Here is a 22,460-nt window from a genome sequence, read left to right on the forward strand (position 1 = left end):
TCCCTCTCCCTCTCTCTGCCCTTCACCCATTCTCTCTCTCTCTCTTTCTAATAAATAAATAAATAAAAAGTAGAAAACTCTGCCCTCTGCTCAGGGATCCTGCATTTGTCTCCTTCCTGCCTGAGCGGGGAAGGCTGCAGCTGGTTCTCCTGCACACCATCTTTGCACCCAGTTCTTAGTTAGGAACTGTTGCAAGTACAGTTCCATCTGGGCAGGGCTCTGATGGAGACCTTTGTTATTGGAAGCACACCCCTACATACACACACACACACACACACACACACACACGCACAAACTTGCAGGAGCAGCTCCGCCCTTGGGGGAAGCCCCACCCTCTCCCCCAGACGGCCTTAAATTCAGTCGGTGGGCGCTCTGCTGCACAACCCCAACCACATTCTCTGTCTTGGTAGTGGAACCTGCGGACTTGGGTAAGTAAACATCTCCGCCCCGCTCTTTTTTCCTGCTGAGTTCCTAGAATTCCCTATCACGGAACGTTTGCGCGTTGTTTTCCCTCTCTTGCTTAATAACTTAAGAGTCTTGCACTACAAGGAAAGGGAAAGCCAGATGTCCCGATCGAAGCCCACGGGCCCCTCCTTGTTCTTGGAGGGTTCGGAGACAAGCTGGAACCAAGCGCACCGCCTGTCGGCATTTGGGTGCACGAGAAAGCTGCCTTAGCCAGGGCGGCGGCTGGCCCAGAAACTTGCGGCACTGCAAACCTGGGACCATTGTGGAAGGGTTCGGAATTCGGTTAGTGGAGACGGGCGTGTGCGGGAAAGGAGGTGGGAGCCAAGGGCGAGTGTGGCTGAGGGCACTGCACCCGGACACCCTCCTTTGGTGGGTGGGACTGTCCCTGAACTTCGGCTGCCTCTGAAGCCACATCCTTTCGAGGGGGGCGGAGGACGACTTCTGAACTTGCAGCGAGGTCAGAATTCGCACATGGCTGCCTTTTTGGGAAAAGTGACATGTAGAAGAACGGGGCTGCGGATTCGACTGCCGGGAACGCTCCCTTCGCAAAGCAAAAGGATCCAGGGCGCTGCCGTGACCCGCGCCCAACATGCATATTCATGAGGGGGGCTGGGCAAAAGAAAGTTCAGTGTGGAACTGGGGCAGAGGTCGTCCGAAATCCAGGGAGTCCGGGTCCTGACTGATTGAAGTCTTGACAGCCCGCAAGGGTCGGCATCGTCCGCTCTCCCGTCCAGTTCGCCCGGAGTCTGCGCGCTCCGACAGCCCATGTGAGATGAGTCTTTGCTTTTGAAACAGCGCTGGGAGTTTTGCCGTCGATACGCTGCGTCCGCTTTGGTTGGGCTGATTTCCGGCCAGGTGAAGACAATTCGTTTTTGCGTTCCCTCCGTTTCCATAAAATCCCAAACTACCGAGGTTCTTGCAGTCCCTTGGAACGCGAACACGCAAGCGGGGTCGGTGGGGCGCGGACCGCAGAAAGAGCTGACGGCCAGAAATGACTTCTCCTGCGGCCGGAAAGCTCCGCCTCAGTTTTCTCTGTTCCGGGGACCCCCTCACTTTCCTGTTTACTCTGCGGCGGGACCGCGGAAATAGCGACCGCGGACCCGTCCGCTAGAGGTAGAGGCGCACACGTGAGGAAGGGGCGGCTCCCGGGGGACTCGGGGGAGATCCGTCCAAGCAACATGCCCCGATCCCAAAGCTCTGGGGCCGCCTGAATCCTCTCTCTGGTTTCCTGTGGAGGCGAGCGTAGACCTCGGATTTCCTGTTTGGTGGCCGAGTCACCTCGCCCCGGAGCGGAGCGGCAGCGCCACGCCGTGGCGTCCGGAGGCTGAGACTGGTGGCCTCGGTCCACTTCCGTTCGCTTCGGGCGTTGGACGCTCTTTCTCAGGATTCGCTGTGTGTGAGGCGAGGAGCGGAGTGTTTGCCGGCCGCGGAGCTGTCCGGTGCCCTAAGGCAACCCCCGCGGTGGCTGGGAAGGATGTGTCCGTTTTAACAGTTTGCCCTGTCGTGGAGATTTCTGAGGAAGCCTCGGTTTCCTCATTCGTGCTCTCTCCACTGGCAGTGATAGTAATGCCTCAGTCTGAAAGGGAATTTATGGGGGTAAAATGAGATGATGCGTCTGAAGTGCTCAGCACAGTAACAGAAATGTAGAAAATTCTTAATGAATGTGGTTGGCGTGAAATGGTCCTGGAGAGAAGCAGACGATGAATGGATCCTGCTGCCGGGCTTCAGGGCAGGGGCTGGGAAGTCATCAGAATCCAGTCACGTCCTGGTAGTCGTCTGTGTGTTGACTGTGTTCCAGAAACTTCAGGATGGTTCGTGCTAAGAGCTGGACCCTGAAGAAGCACTTTGAAGGCAGTCCTACTCACAGCGACTTCGAGTTGAAGACGGTTGAACTCCCGTCCTTAAAAAATGGAGGTAAGTCACAGATTTGCGCTGAAAAGGACTGTATCGGTTAGCCTTTGCTGCACAATAAAGTACTTTGACATTTAGTGACATCAGACGACATGTATTGGCTTACAATTCTGTGGGTTGGCAATTTGGGCTGGATTAAGTTGGTGGTAACTCTAGGTTTCATCTGGGCTAACCGTTCTTGGAGGATGGACCTCACTCGTTCGTCTGATGGTTAGCAAGCTTTCTGCAGATGTGTGTGCCTGAGGCCTCTGGGTGGCCTTTCTAGCAGGCTGGCTTCTAGCCAGCTGTGAGCTCTGTCTTCTCAGTGGTCCCACTGATCTAGAGCACCAGGTGTTAGCAAGTACATTTTAAGCCTCTATTTATATCATGTTTGCTGCTATGCAAAGCAAGTCACATAGCCATGTCCAAATTCAAAAAGTGAATTTTTTTTTTTAAAGACTTTATTTATTTGTCAGAAAGAGAGAGAGAGAGAGCACAGGCAGACAGAGTGGCAAGGAGAGGCAGAGGGAGAAGCAGGCTCCCTGCAAGGAGCCCGATGTGGGACTCGATCCCCCGACGCTGGGATCATGACCTGAGCCGAAGGCAGCCACTTAAAACCGACTGAGCCACCCAGGTGTCCCGGACACAGACTTCTTGATGGGAGGACGACAAGGAGGTCCCACACAGCGATGGGACATCTTTGTGACAATTTTGCAATCTGCTACAGAGACTTTCTCAAGGTTTTCTGTTTGAAGCCTTGATGTCATGTGGGAGGAGGATCCCTCTGATTTCTTTCATAATTGAAATGGTACATGTTTGTGACTTTGACAAACGCTAGGGAGGATTTCCTCTCTGTCCTGGCAAGCCTGATGATGGGGTAAGCAAGTGGGGTAAGTAGAGCCTAACAGCCGTGTGCAGAGCTCAGATTATCCTGTGCACAGACAGGAGGGAAAAACTCTCATCCTTCACTGAGGAGTCTCCCATCCCATTGGGGGAAGTGGAAGGACAAGGCAAAACCCTACAGAAATCTAGGATAGAGAAACAGTAGCACATAGCATGTTTGGGGGTTAATTTAGTAGCGCAGACAATAAGGGGTATTTACAGGTGGGTAGGCAGGCTTGGAGAAAGGGGCATGCAATCAAATAGCATAGTCAAGTTCAGTCCCATCTAAGTTGGGATAGATAGCCAGGACCCAGGTTCAAAATTCCAGAGAATGTGTGTATGAGGGTCACTCCAGCAAAATCTATATTCTTTAGTCCTAACAGGGGCTGTCAGTGAAACCTTATGGGAGCACGGGAACATAGTGATTATAAATGTGGCTCTGACCAAGTTCCTTAATCTAAGCCTAAATGAAATGGAAAGAGTAATAGTTGGGAATATCATATGAAATAATCTATGTAAAGCCTGGAGTGAGTTCTGAGAAAATCACATGATGACGATGGTGATGGTGAGGCTGATGATGGTTTGGGCTGGACCCCGCTTGTCTCTTCAATAGCAAGTGCAGAAGGGCAACCGTGAAGCAGAAAGACGATCTTATTTAGAATGTTTACTTTGACTGTTTATGTAGAATGCCAAAGTCAACAAAGGCATCAAGCACTGAGTTTCTAATTGCCTGTGGAATGCTTTATTTTATAGAGGTCCTGCTGGAAGCTTTGTTCCTTACTGTGGATCCGTATATGAGGTATGATTTTCCTCCTAAAAAGTTATGTGTTGTGCTTTGGACCCTGTTTTGAAATAGTCCATCTTTTAAAATATCCAACTGATTGTCATTCTCCCAGTTGTCCCAGTATTATATCGGTGATAAGATTCATGGATGCTCATCTTTGCCAGCAAAGGTTTGAGACGTTTGATGAGAGATTCCCTTGGCCCCTCTCTTTGACCACCATTTCCTATCTTAATATGCACAATTTGCCTCTCACTGTTCGCAAAAAAGTAAAAGACTAAAGAAACCCAAATCCAATTTGTCCATTTCACTACTGACAACTAATTTGGGTAGAGGAAGATGGTAAGACTAAAATAAGCTTTTTTTGCCTTCCATTTAACGTATTCTTTTAATTTAATCAAATATGTGTACCTAGTAAACAACTCAGGGAAGGGAGGGAATAAAAGCATTTGTGCGGCACTAACTTCTCAGTAATTTTGCTTATTGGTAAATAATGTAGTCATCATTCTTTAAAATAATTGTTTTCAGAGCTGATCAATAGAGATTCAAATCTGAGGTAAAAAACAAAGTTTCCAAATGTTAACTAACATCCTTTTTTGTGTGGTTAGTAGGATTCTGTGACGATTCCAATTTGTAAGCCTTTTCAATCAATTCTCTTGCCAACCAATACCAACCAATTCCCCTGCCAAAATCAAGAGTCAAACGCAGCCCACAGAGCCACCCAGGTGCCCTTTCCCAAGAAGTCTTTATGTTTTAAAAATGGATTTTTTTTTTCAGAGTGGCATCCAAAAAATTGAAGGAAGGTGATGTGATGATGGGGCAACAAGTGGCCAGGTATTTCTTTGTGTCTCCATGTCTGAGAAATATGTCTCTCCTTTACCTTCTTCTGGGTCTGCTTCTGTCTATCATCCCTATAATTTCTTCAGCCCATGTGATTCACTCACTGATCTTGGAAGCAGCTTGGGGAACCTTGCCCCTTTCCTGACTAACTGGGATGGAGGGAAGCCAGTGAAATTACCATCGCTACTTAAAAATTACTTAAAAAATTATAATTGTCCAACTTACAATTATTGCAAAAATTCAAATAAATTAAAAATTAGTATCATGGAAACTGGAAGATCCCTCATCAGCTGAAACTTAAGAGGTGACTGTTGTTAATGTATTATTATTTCAAAAATTGTTTAGTGCACCAACTAGTATTTATAATTTTTCTTAAATAATGGGATTATATGCCCTTCAATAAATTGCTTTTTTTCACTTAATATGTTATGGATATCTTTTTGATAATAAGTAAATATACTACCTACCTTTTAATGGCTGCAATTTTTTTTTTAAATCAATCTCTTTTTTCTCCCAAAGATTTTATTTATTTGAGAGAGACAGAGCACACATGGAGGGGGTAGGCACAGAGGATGAAGTAAACTCCCCACCTAGCAGGGAGCCTGACACAGGGTTCAAACCCAGGACTCCAGAATCACAACCTGAACTGAACTCAGACGCTCAACCAACTGAGCCACCCAGGCATCCCTTAATGGCTGCAAATTTATCCCATTGTTATCTGCTGTGTAACTAATCTGCTCCTAGTAGCAACCGTTTCCAGTTTTTACTATCACAAATAGTTCTACAAGGAACATGTATGCGTCTTTATGTGTATGTCTGTGTATTCTCTGCCTACTTGGATGAATGTTGCTTCACATTAAATTCCCAGAAGTATAAATTATAGGTCAAAGGAGATGCATATTTATTTATTTATTTATTTATTATTGTAGAGAGAGAGAGCACAGGTTTGGGAAGGGGCAGAGGAAGAGGGAGAAAGTCTTAAGAAGACTCTGTGCTGAGCACAGAGCCCAGTGCAGGGTTCAATCTCAGCACTCTGAGATCATGATTTGAGCCTAAACCCCATCAGATGCTTAACCAACCTTGCCACCAAGATGCCTGAGAGATGCCCTTTTTTTTGGAATGTGCAATCATCTAATTTATAAGAAGATGTAACAATATTTTAAATGATACAAAATATCAATTTCAAAATGACATCAAAAAGTGAGTGTATTTAGGGGCACCTGGGTGGCTCAGTGGGTTAAAGCCTCTGCCTTCGGCTTAGGTCATGATCCTGGGGTCCTGGGATCGAGCCCCACATCAGGCTCCTTGGGGAGCCTGCTTCCTCCTCTTTCTCTCTCTCTCTGCCTGCCTCTCTGTCTACTTGTGATTTCTCTCTCTCTGTCAAATAAATAAAATCTTAAAAAAAAAAGTGAGTGTATTTAACCATACTCAGCTCATAACAGAGCAAATGGGTAAGAAGAGTAATTCATGCTATAGCATATTGTTAATGCGAACTGGCAACAGAAAAAGTTGGTCAAGGAAGGCAGAAGAACTCTTAGTTCTTAATTAATTAATTCTTAATTCTTTTAAGAATTAGAACCAAAGGGCTCCATTATTTTCTAGCATCTGCTCAACGTTGTACCTATGTTAGAAATGTACATGATGGGAACTCCAGGGATCTTCTGGATTCTTCCTTTAAGGTCCTGGTCAACTGTAGCCACAATATAACACTTGTGCTCAGTTCCTCTCTTTATTAAGCAGGCATCTGCATAGATTCCTTTGTGTGTGCATGGTAACCATTCAAATCTTGGATCCTTGGAGGTCTTTAGAACTACTCAATACTTTTGCCCCAGTGTCTCAGTTTCATCCATTACACAGTCAGTTATACAAGGGATACACTTAGCATAGAGACAGTCCATCATTGATTGTACTAAGTCAAGTTTGACTTTAATGGAAAAGTTGATGAAGTTGGTATCAACCAGGATGTGGTATGGTAGGCCCAGCTGGGTGTTATAAATTGCTTTTTCTTACTTAATATGTATACACACACATACATATAAACCACATCTTCTTAGACCATTCTTCTATAGGTGGACACTTGGGTTGCTTCCATAGTTTGGCTATTGTAAATAATACAGGTAAACATTGGGGTGCATATATCTTTTTGAATTCAGGGGTAAACATGAGAGTGCACATATCCTTTTGAATTAGTGTTTTCATATTCTTGGGGCAAATATCCAGTAGTGGAATTACTGGATCATATGGTAGTTCTATTTTTAATTTTTTTTTATAATTTTTCCATTTTTTTAAAAAGATTTCATTTATTTGACAGATCACAAGTAGGCAGAGAGGCAGGTAGAGAGAGAAGGGGAAGCACGCTCTCTGCTCAGCAGGGGCTGAGATCCCAGGACCCTGAGATCATGATCTGAGCCAAAGACAGAGGTTTAACCCACTGAGCCACCCAGGAACCCCTATTTTTAATTTTTTGAGGACTCTCCATAACTTTGTCTGCAGTGGCTGCGCCAGTTTGCATTCTCATAATATACATTTCAAAATATATCATTAAGATTGCTGTAACACACCCCAGAATATTAGCCGTTATCTTTGTATTGTGGGATTAGAACTGATATTTCTATTTCATATGTCAAATTTTCTAAAAATGTTACATAGCTTCATGATCAGGGGGAAGACAGTAAAAAATGGTAACAGTGGGGGAAGGTGGGAGAAAGAGAGTCCACAGATGAGACTAAAAAGAAGCAGCTTAGAGGGGGAGGCAAAAATCCCGGTGAAGTCAGTATTATGGAAACCAATGAGGAAGAGTCTGGGTAGCCCAGAGTGTTATAATGAATGAGGAGTGTCCACTGGATTTTGCGATCAGAAGTTGTTGTGACCCTAGTGGAGTAGCAGGGCTGAAAGGCAGGTTGCGCTGGAGAGGACAGTGCTATAGATTTGGGAAAAAGGAGAGACTAGGGATGGAGGGCAGCCCCTGAAGAACAGAATAGGCTGGTGTCCAGGGCACCTTGAGCCCAAGGATACATGCCTCTTAGAGAGAAATGGGTGAGGACGGGGACAGATGTAGATCCAGTTCAGAGAGTTCCTCTGATAATGGCCCATATTTTCTCTCAAGGAGGCGGAGGAACCAGCAGCAAGGAATTATGATGGAGAGATGTGGTGGGATATTTAATCATGGATTATTAACTTTAGTGCCCTTTTAGGAAACCACCCATGCAGCATTCCAACTCCCTTGAAAGAGGTTTCCCATGTTGTAATGTGCTTTATCTTCCAGAGTGGTGGAAAGTAAAAACTCAGCCTTCCCAGCAGGAGCTCTGGTAGTAGCTTTTTCAGGCTGGTCGACGCACTCTATTTCTGATGGGAAAGATCTGGAAAAGCTACCCACAGAGTGGCCGGACACCATCCCAGTGTCTTTGGCTCTGGGAACAGTGGGCATGACAGGGTGAGTTTCATGGGTGTATTTCATTTTGTTTAAAAACATGACATTCTGGTTTTACTAAAATAGTTTGTTCAGAATGTGGTCAGCACATAGGGTGTCTTGTGGCTATCCAGGCTCCAGAGATTTAACATTCCCCCAGAGTTTGTGTTGCTTCCTTCATTGGACCTCTGTTTTCTCTGCCAAGCTGGAGATGTTCGTGTGTTTTGCTCTCCAATCTGTTATTGATTGAAGTCCCCCTTAGACCAAAGTGTGCCTTTAATTTTTCCTCTAAGATTCCTTTTCTGTTGACTTCATCTTACCTCTTTCCATTTTTAGAAGGGTGTGATGTTTGGGAAAGGCCTTGTGTATCTTGGGTCAATATGTCTAACTGAGAACTGATTTTAAAATTTTCTAGAATGGAGATTGGGATGGGAGGGGTACTGATTGTCATGGGTGTAATGACACAATCAGAAAATGCACCTTCTGCTTTGCATTTGAGGTTACGCTAACTTGTCTGGCACACTCTGGCTTCAGTGTTCATTGGGACGGTGGTTCTGTTGATTCATAAGAATCACCTGGTCATATACAATCCAGGTGTTCGTGTTCCAGCATTTCTGAATCAGTGGGTCTGAGGTCGGGCCTGGGAATCCATATTTTTTATAAAACTCCAGTTGATTCTGAGGCTGGCGGTACTCCATCTGACTTTCAAAAAACACTGTGGGAATATTAGCTTTTAGGTCCTTAGAAAAAGTGCAGATTTCTGTGCCTTTCCCTGCCTCACCTTCAATTTCCAACCCTGATGGGTCCCCAGGTATACTCAGAGGCAGACGTATGTATAATTTCTGTTTTGTATGGAAATAACTTTACATGAATTTGTCTGAAATTTTGCAAGTGGCTTAGCAATCACCATAGTGGATCCAAATTTCATTGGCTCAGACTCAGGGGTGCTAAAACATAATAAATTCAGTGATTGTTCACATTGTTCAGGTTTAAAACTCAGAATTTCCTTTTTTTCTTATCCCTAAGGTTGATGCAAAGCTCCAAGGGCTAACACAGATTCTGTGTCAGGGAAGGGAGACAACAATTTCTTGAACTTGATCTGTCTTAGTCTTATACCGGTCTCCTTTTCCCACTGAGTCCTCTGCCACAGCGCCTTCCAAGCTGGTGGGTTCTTCACCCAGTATTTGTCAGTACTGTCTGAACTGCATTTCTGTAGACCCCGTAGTTCTTTCTTTGCAAGCTGACTTTGATATCACCTTTGGGATGAGATGGGGAAATGGCACAAGTTCTTCCATCCCACTTAGGAGCCATGGGAAACTCCCAGTGTCTCTCCGGGACCCACTTGTGCCTAGACACTGCATACCATTCTGTCTGTCCTGTTGATGACATGGAGGCTTTGCTCACAAAGTTCGCTCTCTTCCTAGGGCACACATGTTCTAGGACACACTGTTGTAGGATCCCTCGAGTGGATCTTCTCTTGCTTCTGAGACTTGACCTAGGGATTGACAGATGCAGCCCCTTTCCATCCAAGTCTCCATTTCTTCTCTAGTTCCCATCATCTTTATTCCTAAGGAGGAGATGGACCACTAGTGGTCAGTAATATTCATTTCCTGTGGGGTTTTGTGTGTGTGTGTGTGTGTGTGTGTGTGTGTGTGTCTTTTACTTGGACCCACAGCACTGGGCTGTCGAGAAGGACTTCAGGATGTATATGGATGAGTTATAGGGGAAATCAACAAATCTATCCACATATCTTTAATTTCCTTCCCTCAGGCTAACCGCCTACTTTGGCCTACTTGATATCTGTGGTGTGAAGGGTGGAGAAACAGTGATGGTTAATGCGGCGGCAGGTGCGGTGGGCTCTGTAGTGGGGCAGATAGCTAAGCTCAAGGTAAGTGGCTTCTTCAAGTGCCAAACATTTACTCAACACCCACAGTGTACAATGAGAACACAACAGTGAACAGAGCAGACTTTCCCCAGTTACAGAATTCAGTGGAGTGGGTCTTGTTTAGAAGTTGAAGATACATTCAGAATATAAGAGATTTCTGAAGAACTACTCTCTGTACCAATACAGTCTCTGGTCTCATCCTGAAAGTGCTTTTCAGGATGTTCTCTAGTTCCTCTATGATTAGATAGGATCTAGTCCAATGCTTTAGCCCAGATCAAAGAACAAGGAGGCAGTCACCGGGAGGGCTGACAAGGGGCCTGAGAGTCCCAGAACTGAGCCCAGATTATAGTCTAAAGGACCACTGTACCAAAAGATAGCATGCAAGTAACTGCAAGAGAAGACCAAAAATAAAGAAACAAGAGAGTCTGGGCGCCTGGGTGGCTCAGTGGGTTAGGCCGCTGCCTTCAGCTCCAGTCATGATCCCAGGGTCCTGGGATCAAGTCCTGCATCAGGCTCTCTGCTCAGCAGGGAGCCTGCTTCCTCCTCTCTCTCTCTCTCTGCCTGCCTTTCTGCCTACTTGTGATCTCTCTCTGTCAAATAAATAAATAAAATTTAAAAAAAAAAAAAACAAGAGAGTCAAATACAAAGGTTGTCAAGCCAGCAACTTAAAATGAGCTATAAACCACAAAACCAGAGACTGGTCAGAGGCAAGCAGAAGTTACAAGTTGGGTTGTAGGCTGATTCAAGGACTAATTTCACCTATAGATCTATTGGCCCATATGGTTATCTTCATATATGTGGCTCAGCACTTAGGGTGTTATTGGGGAACCTGACTGTACTAGCTAGGAGGGGGGTTGATCCATGCTTTTGACTTAAAAATGGTTTCCATTTTTTCCCTCCCCATTTAGGGCTGCAAAGTTGTTGGAGCAGCAGGGTCTGATGAAAAGGTTGCCTACCTTAAAAAGCTGGGATATGATGTTGCCTTTAACTACAAAACAGTGGAGTCTTTAGAAGAAACTTTGAAAAAAGCCTCTCCTGATGGTTATGATTGTTACTTTGATAACGTGAGTACAAATTGGACTTAATATCTTATTTACTAACAAACTACTATACAAAAGAATACGCTTCTTGAGTTTCCACCTAAAATATGTAAAGAGAGTATATATGCCTTTAAAAGAACAGGTGTGTTGAGATAATAATTTACCCATTTTTAAGCTTTGAACCTAGTGGTTTTTAGTACATTCACAGAATTGTACAATCATCACCACAATCAGTTTTAGAACATTTCATTATCCCAGAACGATGATGCTATACTCATTATAGTCACTCCGTATTGGTCCCCCAAAGTGGTCTTTTGTGACTAGCTTCTTATGCTATACATTAGCATGTTTTCAAGTTTCGTCCATGTTGTAATGTGTCTCAGGGCTTCATTCCCTTTTTTTATGACCACATAATGTTCCATTGACTGGATATACTGTATTTTATTTATCCATCCATCAATTGATGAGCAGCTGAGTAATTTTTACTTTTTGGCTATTATGGTTAATGTTGCTATGAACATTCCTGATCAAGTTTTTGTGTGGATATATGTTTTCATTTTTCTTGGGTATATACCTATACATGGAATTATTGGGTCATGTGGCACCTCCATATTTAACATTTTGAGGAACTGACAAGCAATTTTGCAAAATGGCTGCACTGTTTTACATTCTCACCAGCAGTGTATGAGGGTTCCAATTTCCCTACATCCTCATCAACACTTACTATCTATGATTTTTATTATGGCTATCCTTGTGGGTTTGAAGTAGAATTTCACTGTGGTTTTGATTTTCACTTCCCTAATTGCTAATGAAACTGGATGGCTTTTCATGTGCTTATTGGCCATTTGTATATCTTTGGAGATATGTCTGTTCAGGTCTCTTGCCCATTTTTCAATTGGGTTGTTGGTTGAGTTTTAAGAGTTCTTCATAAAAACTCTGATAAGTCCCTTATCAGATATAGTCAATTCTCAATATTCTTGGTAGTTATATTCTATCAAGCACCACCAACCCTGAACCATTGCTTCTAGGGGAATTATGTACATTTATATACATATTTCAACTTGATGATCATCTTAAATCCTAAAAGCAGTTCTTCCCTACAAGCTTCTATTTTTTTTATTTTTCTTTTCCTTTTTAAAAAGATTTTGTTTATTTGACAGAGATGGGGAGAGAGGAAACACAAGTAGGGGGAGTGAGAGAGGGAGAAGCAGGCTTCCCGCTGAGTAGGGAGCCCAATGCTGGGCTCAATCCCCTGGACTCTGGGATCATGACCTAAGCCAAAAGCAGATGCTTAACGACTGAGCCACCCAGATGCCCCTTTCTTTATTTTTCAAAAGAGAAAAGGAGGTTCAGAAGTGGTAAGAAGCTTACCTGTGGCTGCCCCACAAACTCATCCCATATTTGGGATTCACACTCCATCTAACCAGCCCCAGAGCTGGAGCTTTTTTTATCTACTCTGCACTGCCCTCTACGCTTTCCTTCCCCAGTAATCTCTGGGAGAGCTGAAAAAAGAAGACAGAGCCTTGGCCTTTGTTGACCTTGCCTGGGAACTTTGTGTCTCTTCTGTGGCTCTAGGCTTGTCTCCAAATGATCAGACAAGCTCTGTGAGTGTTGATTTCCGGGTTATAAATAAATGTTAGCAAGTAGTCCCATTCTCAAATACAGAATATACTAATAAGGAGGATTGGCTCTGGTTTGCAATTCTTTTCTCCTGTTCTCTGAGTTGTTTTTCACTTTCTTTTTTGCTTTTCTTTCACTTTCTTGATGGTGTCCTTTGAAACACAAAAGTTTTAAATTTTGATGAAGGCCGATTTATTTCTCCTTTTGTTCGTTGGGCGTTTGGTGCCATGTCTAAAAAGGCCTTTCTTTATCCAAGGTCACAAAGATTTACTCCTATTTTTTTTCTTTTTTTCTAAGAGTTTTATGGTGTTAGCCCTTATATTTGGGTCCATGATACATTTTAAGTTAATTTTTGTGTATTGTGTAAGAAGGGGTCTGATTTCATTCTTTTCCATATCCAGTTATTCTACACCATGTGTTGAAAAGACTATTTTTTCCTCCAATTACATTGTTTTGGCCCTCTTGTCAAAAATCAATGAACCATAAAGTAAGGGTTTATTTCTGGACTCTCAAGTTAGTTCCATTGATCTATATGTCTGTGCCCACACTGTCTTGCTTGGTACAGCTTTGCAGTACGTTTTGAAATTGGAAAGTGTGAGTCCTCCAGCTTTGTTCTTGATGTGGCTTTTAAGTATTTTTTCCATGCTCTTGGATAGGGGCAATGAGATTACTGAACTGATCAGAGAACTCCAAAATATAATAAAATAAAACGTATAAGTTATATATAGTATGTTCCTACAAATAAAAATGTCCAGCCTCTCCTGTCTTTTTCCAACTGCAGTTTTCTGCACTGCTGTGCTAACTCAATCAGGTTTTTTTTTAAAATTCTAGAATAAATTTTGTGAAATGATGGCTGTGACTTCTCCTGAGTCTTCTAATGTTTAGATTATTTAACATGGGTTTTGTTTTCATCCTATCTGTGTAGGTAGGTGGAGAGTTTTCAAACATTGTTATTCCCCAGATGAAGAAATTTGGAAGAGTTGCTATATGTGGGGCCATCTCTACATACAATAGTACTCGCCCGCTTCCCCCAGGTAATGAGCTCGTGCATGTCATCACAGAGGCAGAAAGACAGGACAAGGAGAAGATTCACGGATGTGCTATAGGCCAGTGACTATCAAAATGTTAAAAAGCCTTCCTGATATTCTTGATGAAATAGTGTTTATTAAACTAAAAATATGTAATTTCATATATTTGTACTAAATAGCTTATATCACATTTTGATACCGAGAAATAACAAAATCTAAAAATATAGAAGCGTGTTGATAATTTTTAAAAGTTTTAGTTTTTTACCTATTGTTTTGGGCAAAGTTGTAAAAAGGAAACCATGATTTGGTTTAGAAACAGAACACCTTGGTCTGGCTGGTGCAGTGTAAGGGTTCTGTAGGATACTTGAGACGTTGCTGGAGGAATGGGGTTGGGGGGAGGATGACTTGACGGGTGAAGGGAACAATGAGCTGCCATTTCCTTCTGATGGTAGTGGTGATGGTTCCTAGAGCAGCAGGACACACTGGCTCCCCCAAACTGACCATTTCCAATGAGAGGGAAAGAAGTGTGCATTTCCCCTCTGTTCCTGGATTGTCCTTGTTTTGTTTCTGCTGTGCCTCTGTCCCCCACTGCTCCACTCTCCTATGCAGACACTGCCCCCTCCCCTCCATAGCACAGATCCAAAAGCAGTATCAACTTGAGAACTGTATTCCTTAAGTCCTGCTTCTCTGAGAGACATGGTACAGGCCTCTTACTCCGTGGGTGGGGAGATGAATGACAAGAGGACCAGAGGCTTTTTTTTTTTTTTTAAGATTTTATTTATTTACTTGACAGAGATCACAAGCAGGCAGAGAGGCAGGCAGAGAGAGAGAGAGAGGGAAGCAGGCTCCCTGCTGAGCAGAGAGCCTGATGCGGGACTCCATCCCAGGACCCTGAGATCATGACCTGAGCTGAAGGCAGAGGCTTAACCCACTGAGCCAACCAGGTGCCCGACCAGATGCTTTTTAAATCTTATCAGCAAGAGACTAAAAGATGGATGGGTCTTCTGAACTCCTCATACAGAGTCCTTCTCTACAATTCTTTTTTATTTTTTGAGATTCTTTTTTTTTTTTTTTTAAACTTTATTTTAGAGAGAGAGGGAGCCAGTGCAGGGAGAGGGGCAGAGGCTGAGGGAGAGAATCTCAAGCAGACCCCAAGCTAACACGGGGTCTGATCCCACAACACTGAGATCAAGACCTGAGTAGAAACTAAGAGTCAGTCACTCAGTAGACTGAGCCACGCAGGCATCCCTCAAGACTGCCACAGCTCTGTGCTATCCGTGAGATTACAGATTTATCTGTGCCCCCCCCAAAAAAAAAATAAGGAGAAAAAAGAACAAAAAGGAATCTTGGAGAGTGTCATTGGCATGTGGGAGGATAGCCATAAATAAATTGGGTGTTCATTCCGTGATGGGTTTCACTCATGGGAATGAAACCCTAGAGCCCAGCTAGTCAACAACCCCACAACCACATTGAGACAAGTGAGCGAGACTGGAAGAGGCTGAGAAAGGACAGCTTGTAGATTCCCTCTTGGTTGTGAAAAATCAAAGACACTACCTTCTCTAAGAAGACTCCAGGTACATTTAGCAGTCTTATTGTCAGGGACTTTTCCCCCTGTGCTTTCCTGACTGACTGATGCTAAGCTAGAATCATGGGAAATCTTCTGGCTGCCCATTGAGCAAAGCTCCAGGATGCATTTTCTTGACCATAGTCCAATTAGGTACAGCCAAATATTTTGGGTCCAGTAACTTGATCTAGTCTTTTTAGCAATTACGGTTTGGAAGTTCAGCTGCTCAGATAGGTCTTTGAGACATCAGCTGGCCTTGTCCATCCATTTTAGACAAGATTCTGCCCTGCCTCTGATCTCCAGAAATTCTGACATATTTCACTGTTAGGATAGTTCAGAGGTAACTAATTATTTTCCGGCTTTAATGCCACATTAAAGTGCCACATTCTTTTTTTTTTTTTTTTTTCTTTGATGGGTTTTAACTATATTTTGTTTTATTTTTTTTAAGATTTTATTTATTTCAGAGACAGAGCATGAGTTGGCAGGGAGGAAGCAGAGGGAAAGGGAGAGGCAGACTCCCGCTGAGCAGGGAGCCCAACATGGGGCTCAGGCCCAGAACCCTGAGATCATGATCTGAGCTAAAGGCAGATAGTCAGCTGAGTCATCCAGGTGCCCCAACTTTTTTAAAAATTTAAATTCAATTAATTAACATATAGTGTATTATTAGTTTCTGTGATTCATCAGTTGTATATAATATCCAGTGCTCATTCCATCAAGTGCCCCCCTTTAATGCCCATCACCCAGTTACCTCATCCCGCCACCCCCCTCCCCTGCAGCAACCTTCAGTTTGTCTCTTATGTTTGTCTCCCTCTCTGATTTCATCTTGTTTTATTTTTCCTTCCCTGCCTCTGTGTTAAAATGCCATATTCTTATTGATCCCAATAAAGAAACTGTATTCCCATCAGGGTGGATAAGCCCAGAAATAGTAGTTCATCCCCTTCCAAGAAGAGGAAATAAGGATTCCAATCCCTAACCTAAAAAGAAATAGGGTTGCTGTGGGTCTTCTGAAGAAGCCCTCTTTGTGCCAGAGCAACCTAGCGTCTGGACGTGCCACTCTCCTGTGTCACCCTGATGTCTCACTCATCTTGCAACAGTTTCTTTTGATTTAGGAAAAAGCCCCATTTTTCTTACTGCTCCTGTGACTTTCTTCAAATACTGAGTGGGAACCTTCAGCTTGAGTGATGCCAGTCACCAAGGACGTCACAAAAAAATTCTGCCAGTCACCTTGGCTCTTCTTCCTGGGCATTTTCACCTGACTTCCTGGAACTTTTCACCCTATGCTCAGGGCTCATTCCCTCGGTTTCTGGTCCCTTTGGATCCTTGGGAAAACAAGCCAGACAACCAACACAACCTTTTCTTTCACACACAGAAGGGTACTACCTTCTTAATAGGCTGCCCGGTAGCCTAGGGCTTTTTCTAGGCTGGTGGTTCTCAAAGTGTGAGCCCAGGATCAACAGCATCACCCTCTCCTGAGGACTATAGAAATATAGATTCTTGGGATCCACTCCGTATCCACAATCAGAAATTGGGGGAGTAGCCAGCATCCTCTTCGCAGCAGCTCTCTATCTGATTCTCATACACACCAAATTGCGAGACTGCTGTTTGGGCCGACTCTTGGTATCCCCAAATGACGAGGCCTGGGACAGGTAGAATCGCTGAGCCTCTTGATCTGTTCTCTCTTGGCTCTCTCAATAGCTTTTTTATATCTGCTTTGAGAAGAGAACAAGAGGGCTATGCCATAGAATGAGTGCAGTAAGTCATAAAGAAAAGAACATGTGAAGTATCAGGGTATTTACGCCTGAGTAGCACAGAAATATTTCCACAGGTTATCTTCAGGACCTCCTTCTGTTCCATAGAACTGTTCAGGACATTTTTGGTGGGTCTTGCCCCTAGCAGGTGAAGGCTGAACATCCGCTGCCTGGCCTGTGTAAGGGCTCTGAGTGTGTGTCAGTCCGATTGCTGCTGTGACAAACTATCTCAAGTTTAGCGGCTAGCAACAACACAGATTTATCATCTTATAGTTCTGGGGATCAAAAGTCTACAATGGGTCAGTAGGGCTGAATTCTTTCTGAAGGCTCAACAGGCTGTTAACTTGCCTTTTCCAGCTTCTAGAGGCTGCTGCGTTCCCTGGCTCTGGTCCCTTCCTCCATCCACAAAGCCCGCAGCACAGAGTCTCCCAGTATCTCTCCCTCTCTCTCTCACTCACTCTGATCTGTGTTTCCAGCATTGCACATTTTTTCCTGCTTCTGACTTTTCTGCCTCCTTTACAGGGACCCTCGTGATTATAATGGGCCCACTGAGTAATACCCAATAATCTCTTCAGCTAAAGGCTCTTTAACTTGATCATAGCTGCACAGTCCCTTTTGCCATGCAAGGCAATAAATTCACAGCCATCTTTGGGGACTGTGATTCTGCCTGCCTCAGAGGCCAGGTTGATTTATGGAGAGCCCCATGGATTGGAAACCAGTGGAGAAATCGAGAACAGTGATGTGACTTGTACTGCTTGTGTTTTTGCCATGGCCTGTCACCTAAATGTGTCCTCCCGTTCACAGGCCCACCCCCAGAGAACATTATCTATCAGGAGCTCCGCATGGAAGGGTTCATCGTCACCCGCTGGCAAGGAGAGGTCCGCCAGAAGGCTCTGAAAGACTTGCTGCAGTGGGTCATGGAGGTAACTGTCCCCTCGTTGCACACAAGAGCCTATTCCCTCTCCACACTATAGGTTTCACCTCCACGGTGAATACAGGTGCATCTCCCTGCTCCCCCTTTTAGAATAAAATCCCAGAGAGAGATGTTTACACTCACTGTCCGCAGTTCCTCTCTGTCCATTCTTTCTTTCTTAAACCCACGTATCAGGCTTGTACCCTCTCGCCATTCTACCAGATTGCCTTTGTCAAGGCTGACGATGTCCTCATGCTGTGAACTGCAAGGTCAGTGGTTCACATCCTGTGGCTGTGGTGAGCATTGACAGAGGTGATCACGCTCTCCTCCGTACCCTATCTTCCCTGGGCTCTCGGTTTTCCTCGCAGATTTGTCCTTCTCAGAGGATCTCCTCCTCTGCCAACTCCTTTCCTGCTGTACAAATTAATAACAGAGTGTCCCAAGGGACGGGACTGGGTTCACTGGGCTTCTTTTCTTCTCTACCCATAGTCTACCTATCCCTTACGTAGCTCAGCCTGGCTCTTGGCCTTAAATATCCTGCAGATGCTGACGGCTCCTGAACATCTGTCTCCAGCTTGGGGCTCTGTCCCAGACTCTCGGCTGCTCAGCAGCAGCTGCACGCGCATATGTAATACACATCTTTGACTCAACACGTCAAAAACTAAATATGTCTTGATCTTTCCTGCCAGACCCATTCCATATACAGATCTCACCATGTCAGTTACAGCAATTCTATCCTCCTAGTTGCTCCATCCAAAAACCTTGAAATCATCTCTTTGATTCTTTTCGTTCTCTCCTACCCACACCTCCTCTGTCAGCAAATTCTGGTGGCTCAACCTTCAAGATACCCGCAGAATCTGACCAGCTGTTCCACCACTGCTACTTCCACCCATGTCCAGGCCACCATCCGTTCTAGCCTGGATGTTGCAGGAGCCTCTGTGTGATCTCCTGACTTTATGCCCCAACAGACAATTCCCAACACAGCTGCCAGAGTGACCTTTTTTTTTTTTTTAATTTTTATTTATTTATTTATTTGACAGACAGAGATCACAAGTAGGCAGAGAGGCAAGCAGAGAGAGAGGAGGAAGCAGGCTCCCTGCTGAGCAGAGAGCCCGATGCGGGGCTCGATCTCATGACCCTGAGATCATGTCCTGAGCCGAAGGCAGAAGGCTTAATCCACTGAGCCACCCAGGCGCCCCCAGAGTGACCTTTTAAAGCACAAATCAAACCATGTCATTCTTCAGCTCAGATCTCTGCAAAACTCCCCATTTCATATAGAATAAAACCTACAAGGCTATACTTGATCTGACCTTCATTACCTCTGCAATTTTATTTCATAGCATTCACCCCCTTGCTCACTCTGCCCAATCCCTCCCCACCTCCCTCTGTCCCTCTGTAACTGCTTCCTTAATTCGCTCATTCCCTTTAGGACTTTGTCAAAAACTACCTGCTGAATGAGGCAACTTTTAAAATGGCCCTATTTTAAATTGCAATCCCCCTTCATTTTTAAAAATTTATTTATTTGTGGGGAGAGAGCATGCATGTTAGTGTGCGTGCGCTTGCAAGCCAGGGCGGGTGGGGGGAGGACAAGCAGATTGTACACTCAGCACAGAATCCACTGAGGGGCTCGATCCCATGACCCTGAGATCACAACCTTGAGATCATGACCTGAGCAGAAACCAAGAATCTGATGCTTAACCCACGGAGCCACACAGGCGTGCCTGCAATCCCTTCATTCTTGATCCTCCTTATCTTGCTTTTACCCATAGCAATCATTACCTTTTAACATAATGTATTCTATAATTCATGTATATTTGTCGCCCCTCTCCCTCTGGTGAGAATGTAACCTCCACAAAGGCGGTGACATTCGTGCATTGTCGAATACATCCGGAGATGCATATAATCGTGCCGTGGCTCTTCCAGGCCCTTGGTTGGTGTCTTAGGGCCATGGCCTCAGATCCACAGGAGAAGTCTATCCCCTTGTCCTGTGCTGTGATCCTGTCCCACCGTAGACCACATGGTTATTCAGAACGCTGCATAGCAACCAAGGGCCATCATTTTAGTGTTAGAGGCGAAGCGGTATCACACTTCTAAGCTCCTGGCTTGATCATCATTTCCCAATCCAGAGCAAAAGATTGCTCTTCTGGCAGCCATGGAGTTTGGTGCTTTTCCCAGTCCAGCACTTGGAGTGCTGAGCTGGGCTCTTTCCAGGAAGCTGAGAAGAGCTGAATGATTTTTAAGTTCCCAGTGTGGAGCCTCTTTGTCCCTGTTGGTGAAATCTGATCTATCCCTCCCACGGTCACAGCTGATGACACAAAGCCACTGTGCTGGGGTCCTACATGCCTCCTGACAGAGTGGACCTAATGACAGTTTTGTTTTCAGTAACTAGTAAAATGGCCTAATTTCTCTCATTTTTTTTTTTCCTCATCACTTCCCCTTCTGAAAAATACGCTTTTCTTTTAGAATAGTTTTCAATTTACAGAAAAATCACAAAGTTAGGGGTGCCCGGGTGGCTCAGTCGTTAAGTGGCTGCCCTTGGCTCAGGTCATGATCTCAGGGTACTGGGATCAAGCCCCAAATTGGGCTCCCTGCTCAGTGGGGAATCTGCTTCTCCCTCTGCCTCATCCCCTGCTTGTGCTCTCTCTCTCTCTCTCTCTCTCTCTCTCTCACTGTGTCTCTGTCAAATAAATAAATAAAATCTTTAAAAAAGAAAAATCACAAAGTTAGTACAAAGAGTTTCCCTGTATGCTGTACTTTTTTTTTTTTTTTTTTTTTTTTTTGACAGAGATCACAAGTAGGCAGAGAGGCAGGCAGAGAGAGGGGAGGAAACAGGCTCCCCGCTGAGCAGAGAGCCGAATATGGGGCTCAGTTCCAGGACTCTGAGATCACGACCTGAGCCGAAGGCAGAGGCTTTAACCCATTGAGCCACCCAGGCGCCCTTCTGTATGCTGTACCTTAATTTACCATATTATTAACACTTTTACATAAGTATTCATCCTGTACTTTGAATTTTTAAACTTTGGGTTACAGCTTTTAACCCCTTTCCAGGTTCTTTTCCTCTTTAAGAACAGGATAAAGCTGGGGCTTTCTAGTCAAGGGTTCAAACCCCAGCTTCCATAGATATTAGTGGCACGACCACCAGACAAACAGTCCCTCCATAAATCCATACCGGGTGCTGAGCCATCACTGGAATATATTAGGAAAGTAAGTGATGTTCGTATATTAGGAAAATAAGTAAGTAACTCCGGTCTCCACGTAAGGCCCCTTCAAAAAAAACCTTGAAAATGTAAATTAATTCCACTTAGTAGACTGCCTTGTAGTAGAAAGAAAAATAAATCCTCACTAAATGAACCCTTCCCTCCCACACTCCTAAATGAATATTCAACATATATTGAAAGAATCTGGGCTGGATGTGAAGGCAGACTATTACACTGCCATGGTATTTACATTTGCCGAACAGGCTCTACCTCTTCAGGGATCAAAGAGGCAATGATGCTATGTCATGAAGCTACCGGAAGGATTAAAACAGATAATATCCTGCAAGGGGGCCCCTTTTTCCATCTTCTTCCATCTCCTCTGAGATCATTACCTTATTAAACTTTCCCATATAATTTACTTAGAAATTGCTTGTTTACTTCCTGTGACACTTCTCTTATTATTATGCTGTGATCTAATACCTATTATCAAAGTTTTATTCGGACTTTGTGGATCATGCCCCGAGATAGATTAGAAGTTCATGGGGGGACAGAGCCTCCATCTTAGATTTCCAGGTTTCTTATAGTGTACCTGATTAATTTGCTGCTATGATGAGAAGAGTATCATTTAGAATATGATATTAATCTGCTATATTTGTTATCGTTCTGATACAGGGTAAAATCCAATACCACGAATACATCACTGAAGGATTTGAAAACATGCCAGCTGCATTTATGGGAATGCTGAAAGGAGATAATTTGGGAAAAACAATAGTGAAAGCATGAAAAAAATGACACATGGAATCTAGCATTTGGGTGATTAATTTCTTTTTAACCATTTAGTAAAAATGTGTATTACCTTCATTATCTAAGAGACAGTCATTGTGATGAGTTTGATCTACCTAATAAAATACATTTAACTGGTATGTAATTGGAATAGAGAGTGAAAATTTCACAGTGAATAATGGCCAATCACCTCACTCCCTATTACTGTTCCTTCTGGCTTATGGTGCAAACTAATGGTTTGGAGTCCAAAAGTTTACTGCTTCTGTGACTTTGGAGTTCTGATTTTTTTTTTTTTTTTCTGATCTGTAAAGTGAGGATAGTATCATCGGCTTTATATACGTATTACAAATTTATTTAAAACACCAGCATAGGGGTACCTGGGTGGCTCAGCCCATTAAACATCTGACTCTTAATT

General features: G+C 44.0%; 1 protein-coding gene across 3 annotated transcripts; it reads left to right on the plus strand.

The window, feature by feature from the left end:
• Nucleotides 1-277: 277 nt before the first annotated feature.
• On the plus strand, nt 278-22,185 carry PTGR1 (prostaglandin reductase 1). Of its 3 annotated transcripts, none has more exons than XM_059141468.1 (10): nt 278-428; nt 2,264-2,379; nt 3,991-4,036; nt 4,796-4,852; nt 8,124-8,291; nt 10,038-10,155; nt 11,061-11,216; nt 13,738-13,846; nt 17,957-18,075; nt 21,935-22,185. In XM_059141468.1, the coding sequence occupies exons 2-10, from the start codon at nt 2,274-2,276 to the stop codon at nt 22,043-22,045; spliced, it is 990 nt and encodes a 329-aa protein (XP_058997451.1). In that variant the 5' UTR covers nt 278-428; nt 2,264-2,273; the 3' UTR covers nt 22,046-22,185. The 3 variants fall into 3 exon arrangements, with proteins under 3 accessions (XP_058997451.1, XP_058997452.1, XP_058997449.1); XM_059141469.1 differs by lacking the exon at nt 278-428 and adding an exon at nt 864-1,232; XM_059141466.1 differs by lacking the exon at nt 278-428 and adding an exon at nt 866-1,320.
• Nucleotides 22,186-22,460: the final 275 nt, after the last annotated feature.

This window comes from Mustela lutreola, chromosome 12 (genome assembly GCF_030435805.1).
Source record: "Mustela lutreola isolate mMusLut2 chromosome 12, mMusLut2.pri, whole genome shotgun sequence".
Lineage (NCBI taxonomy): Eukaryota > Metazoa > Chordata > Mammalia > Carnivora > Mustelidae > Mustela > Mustela lutreola.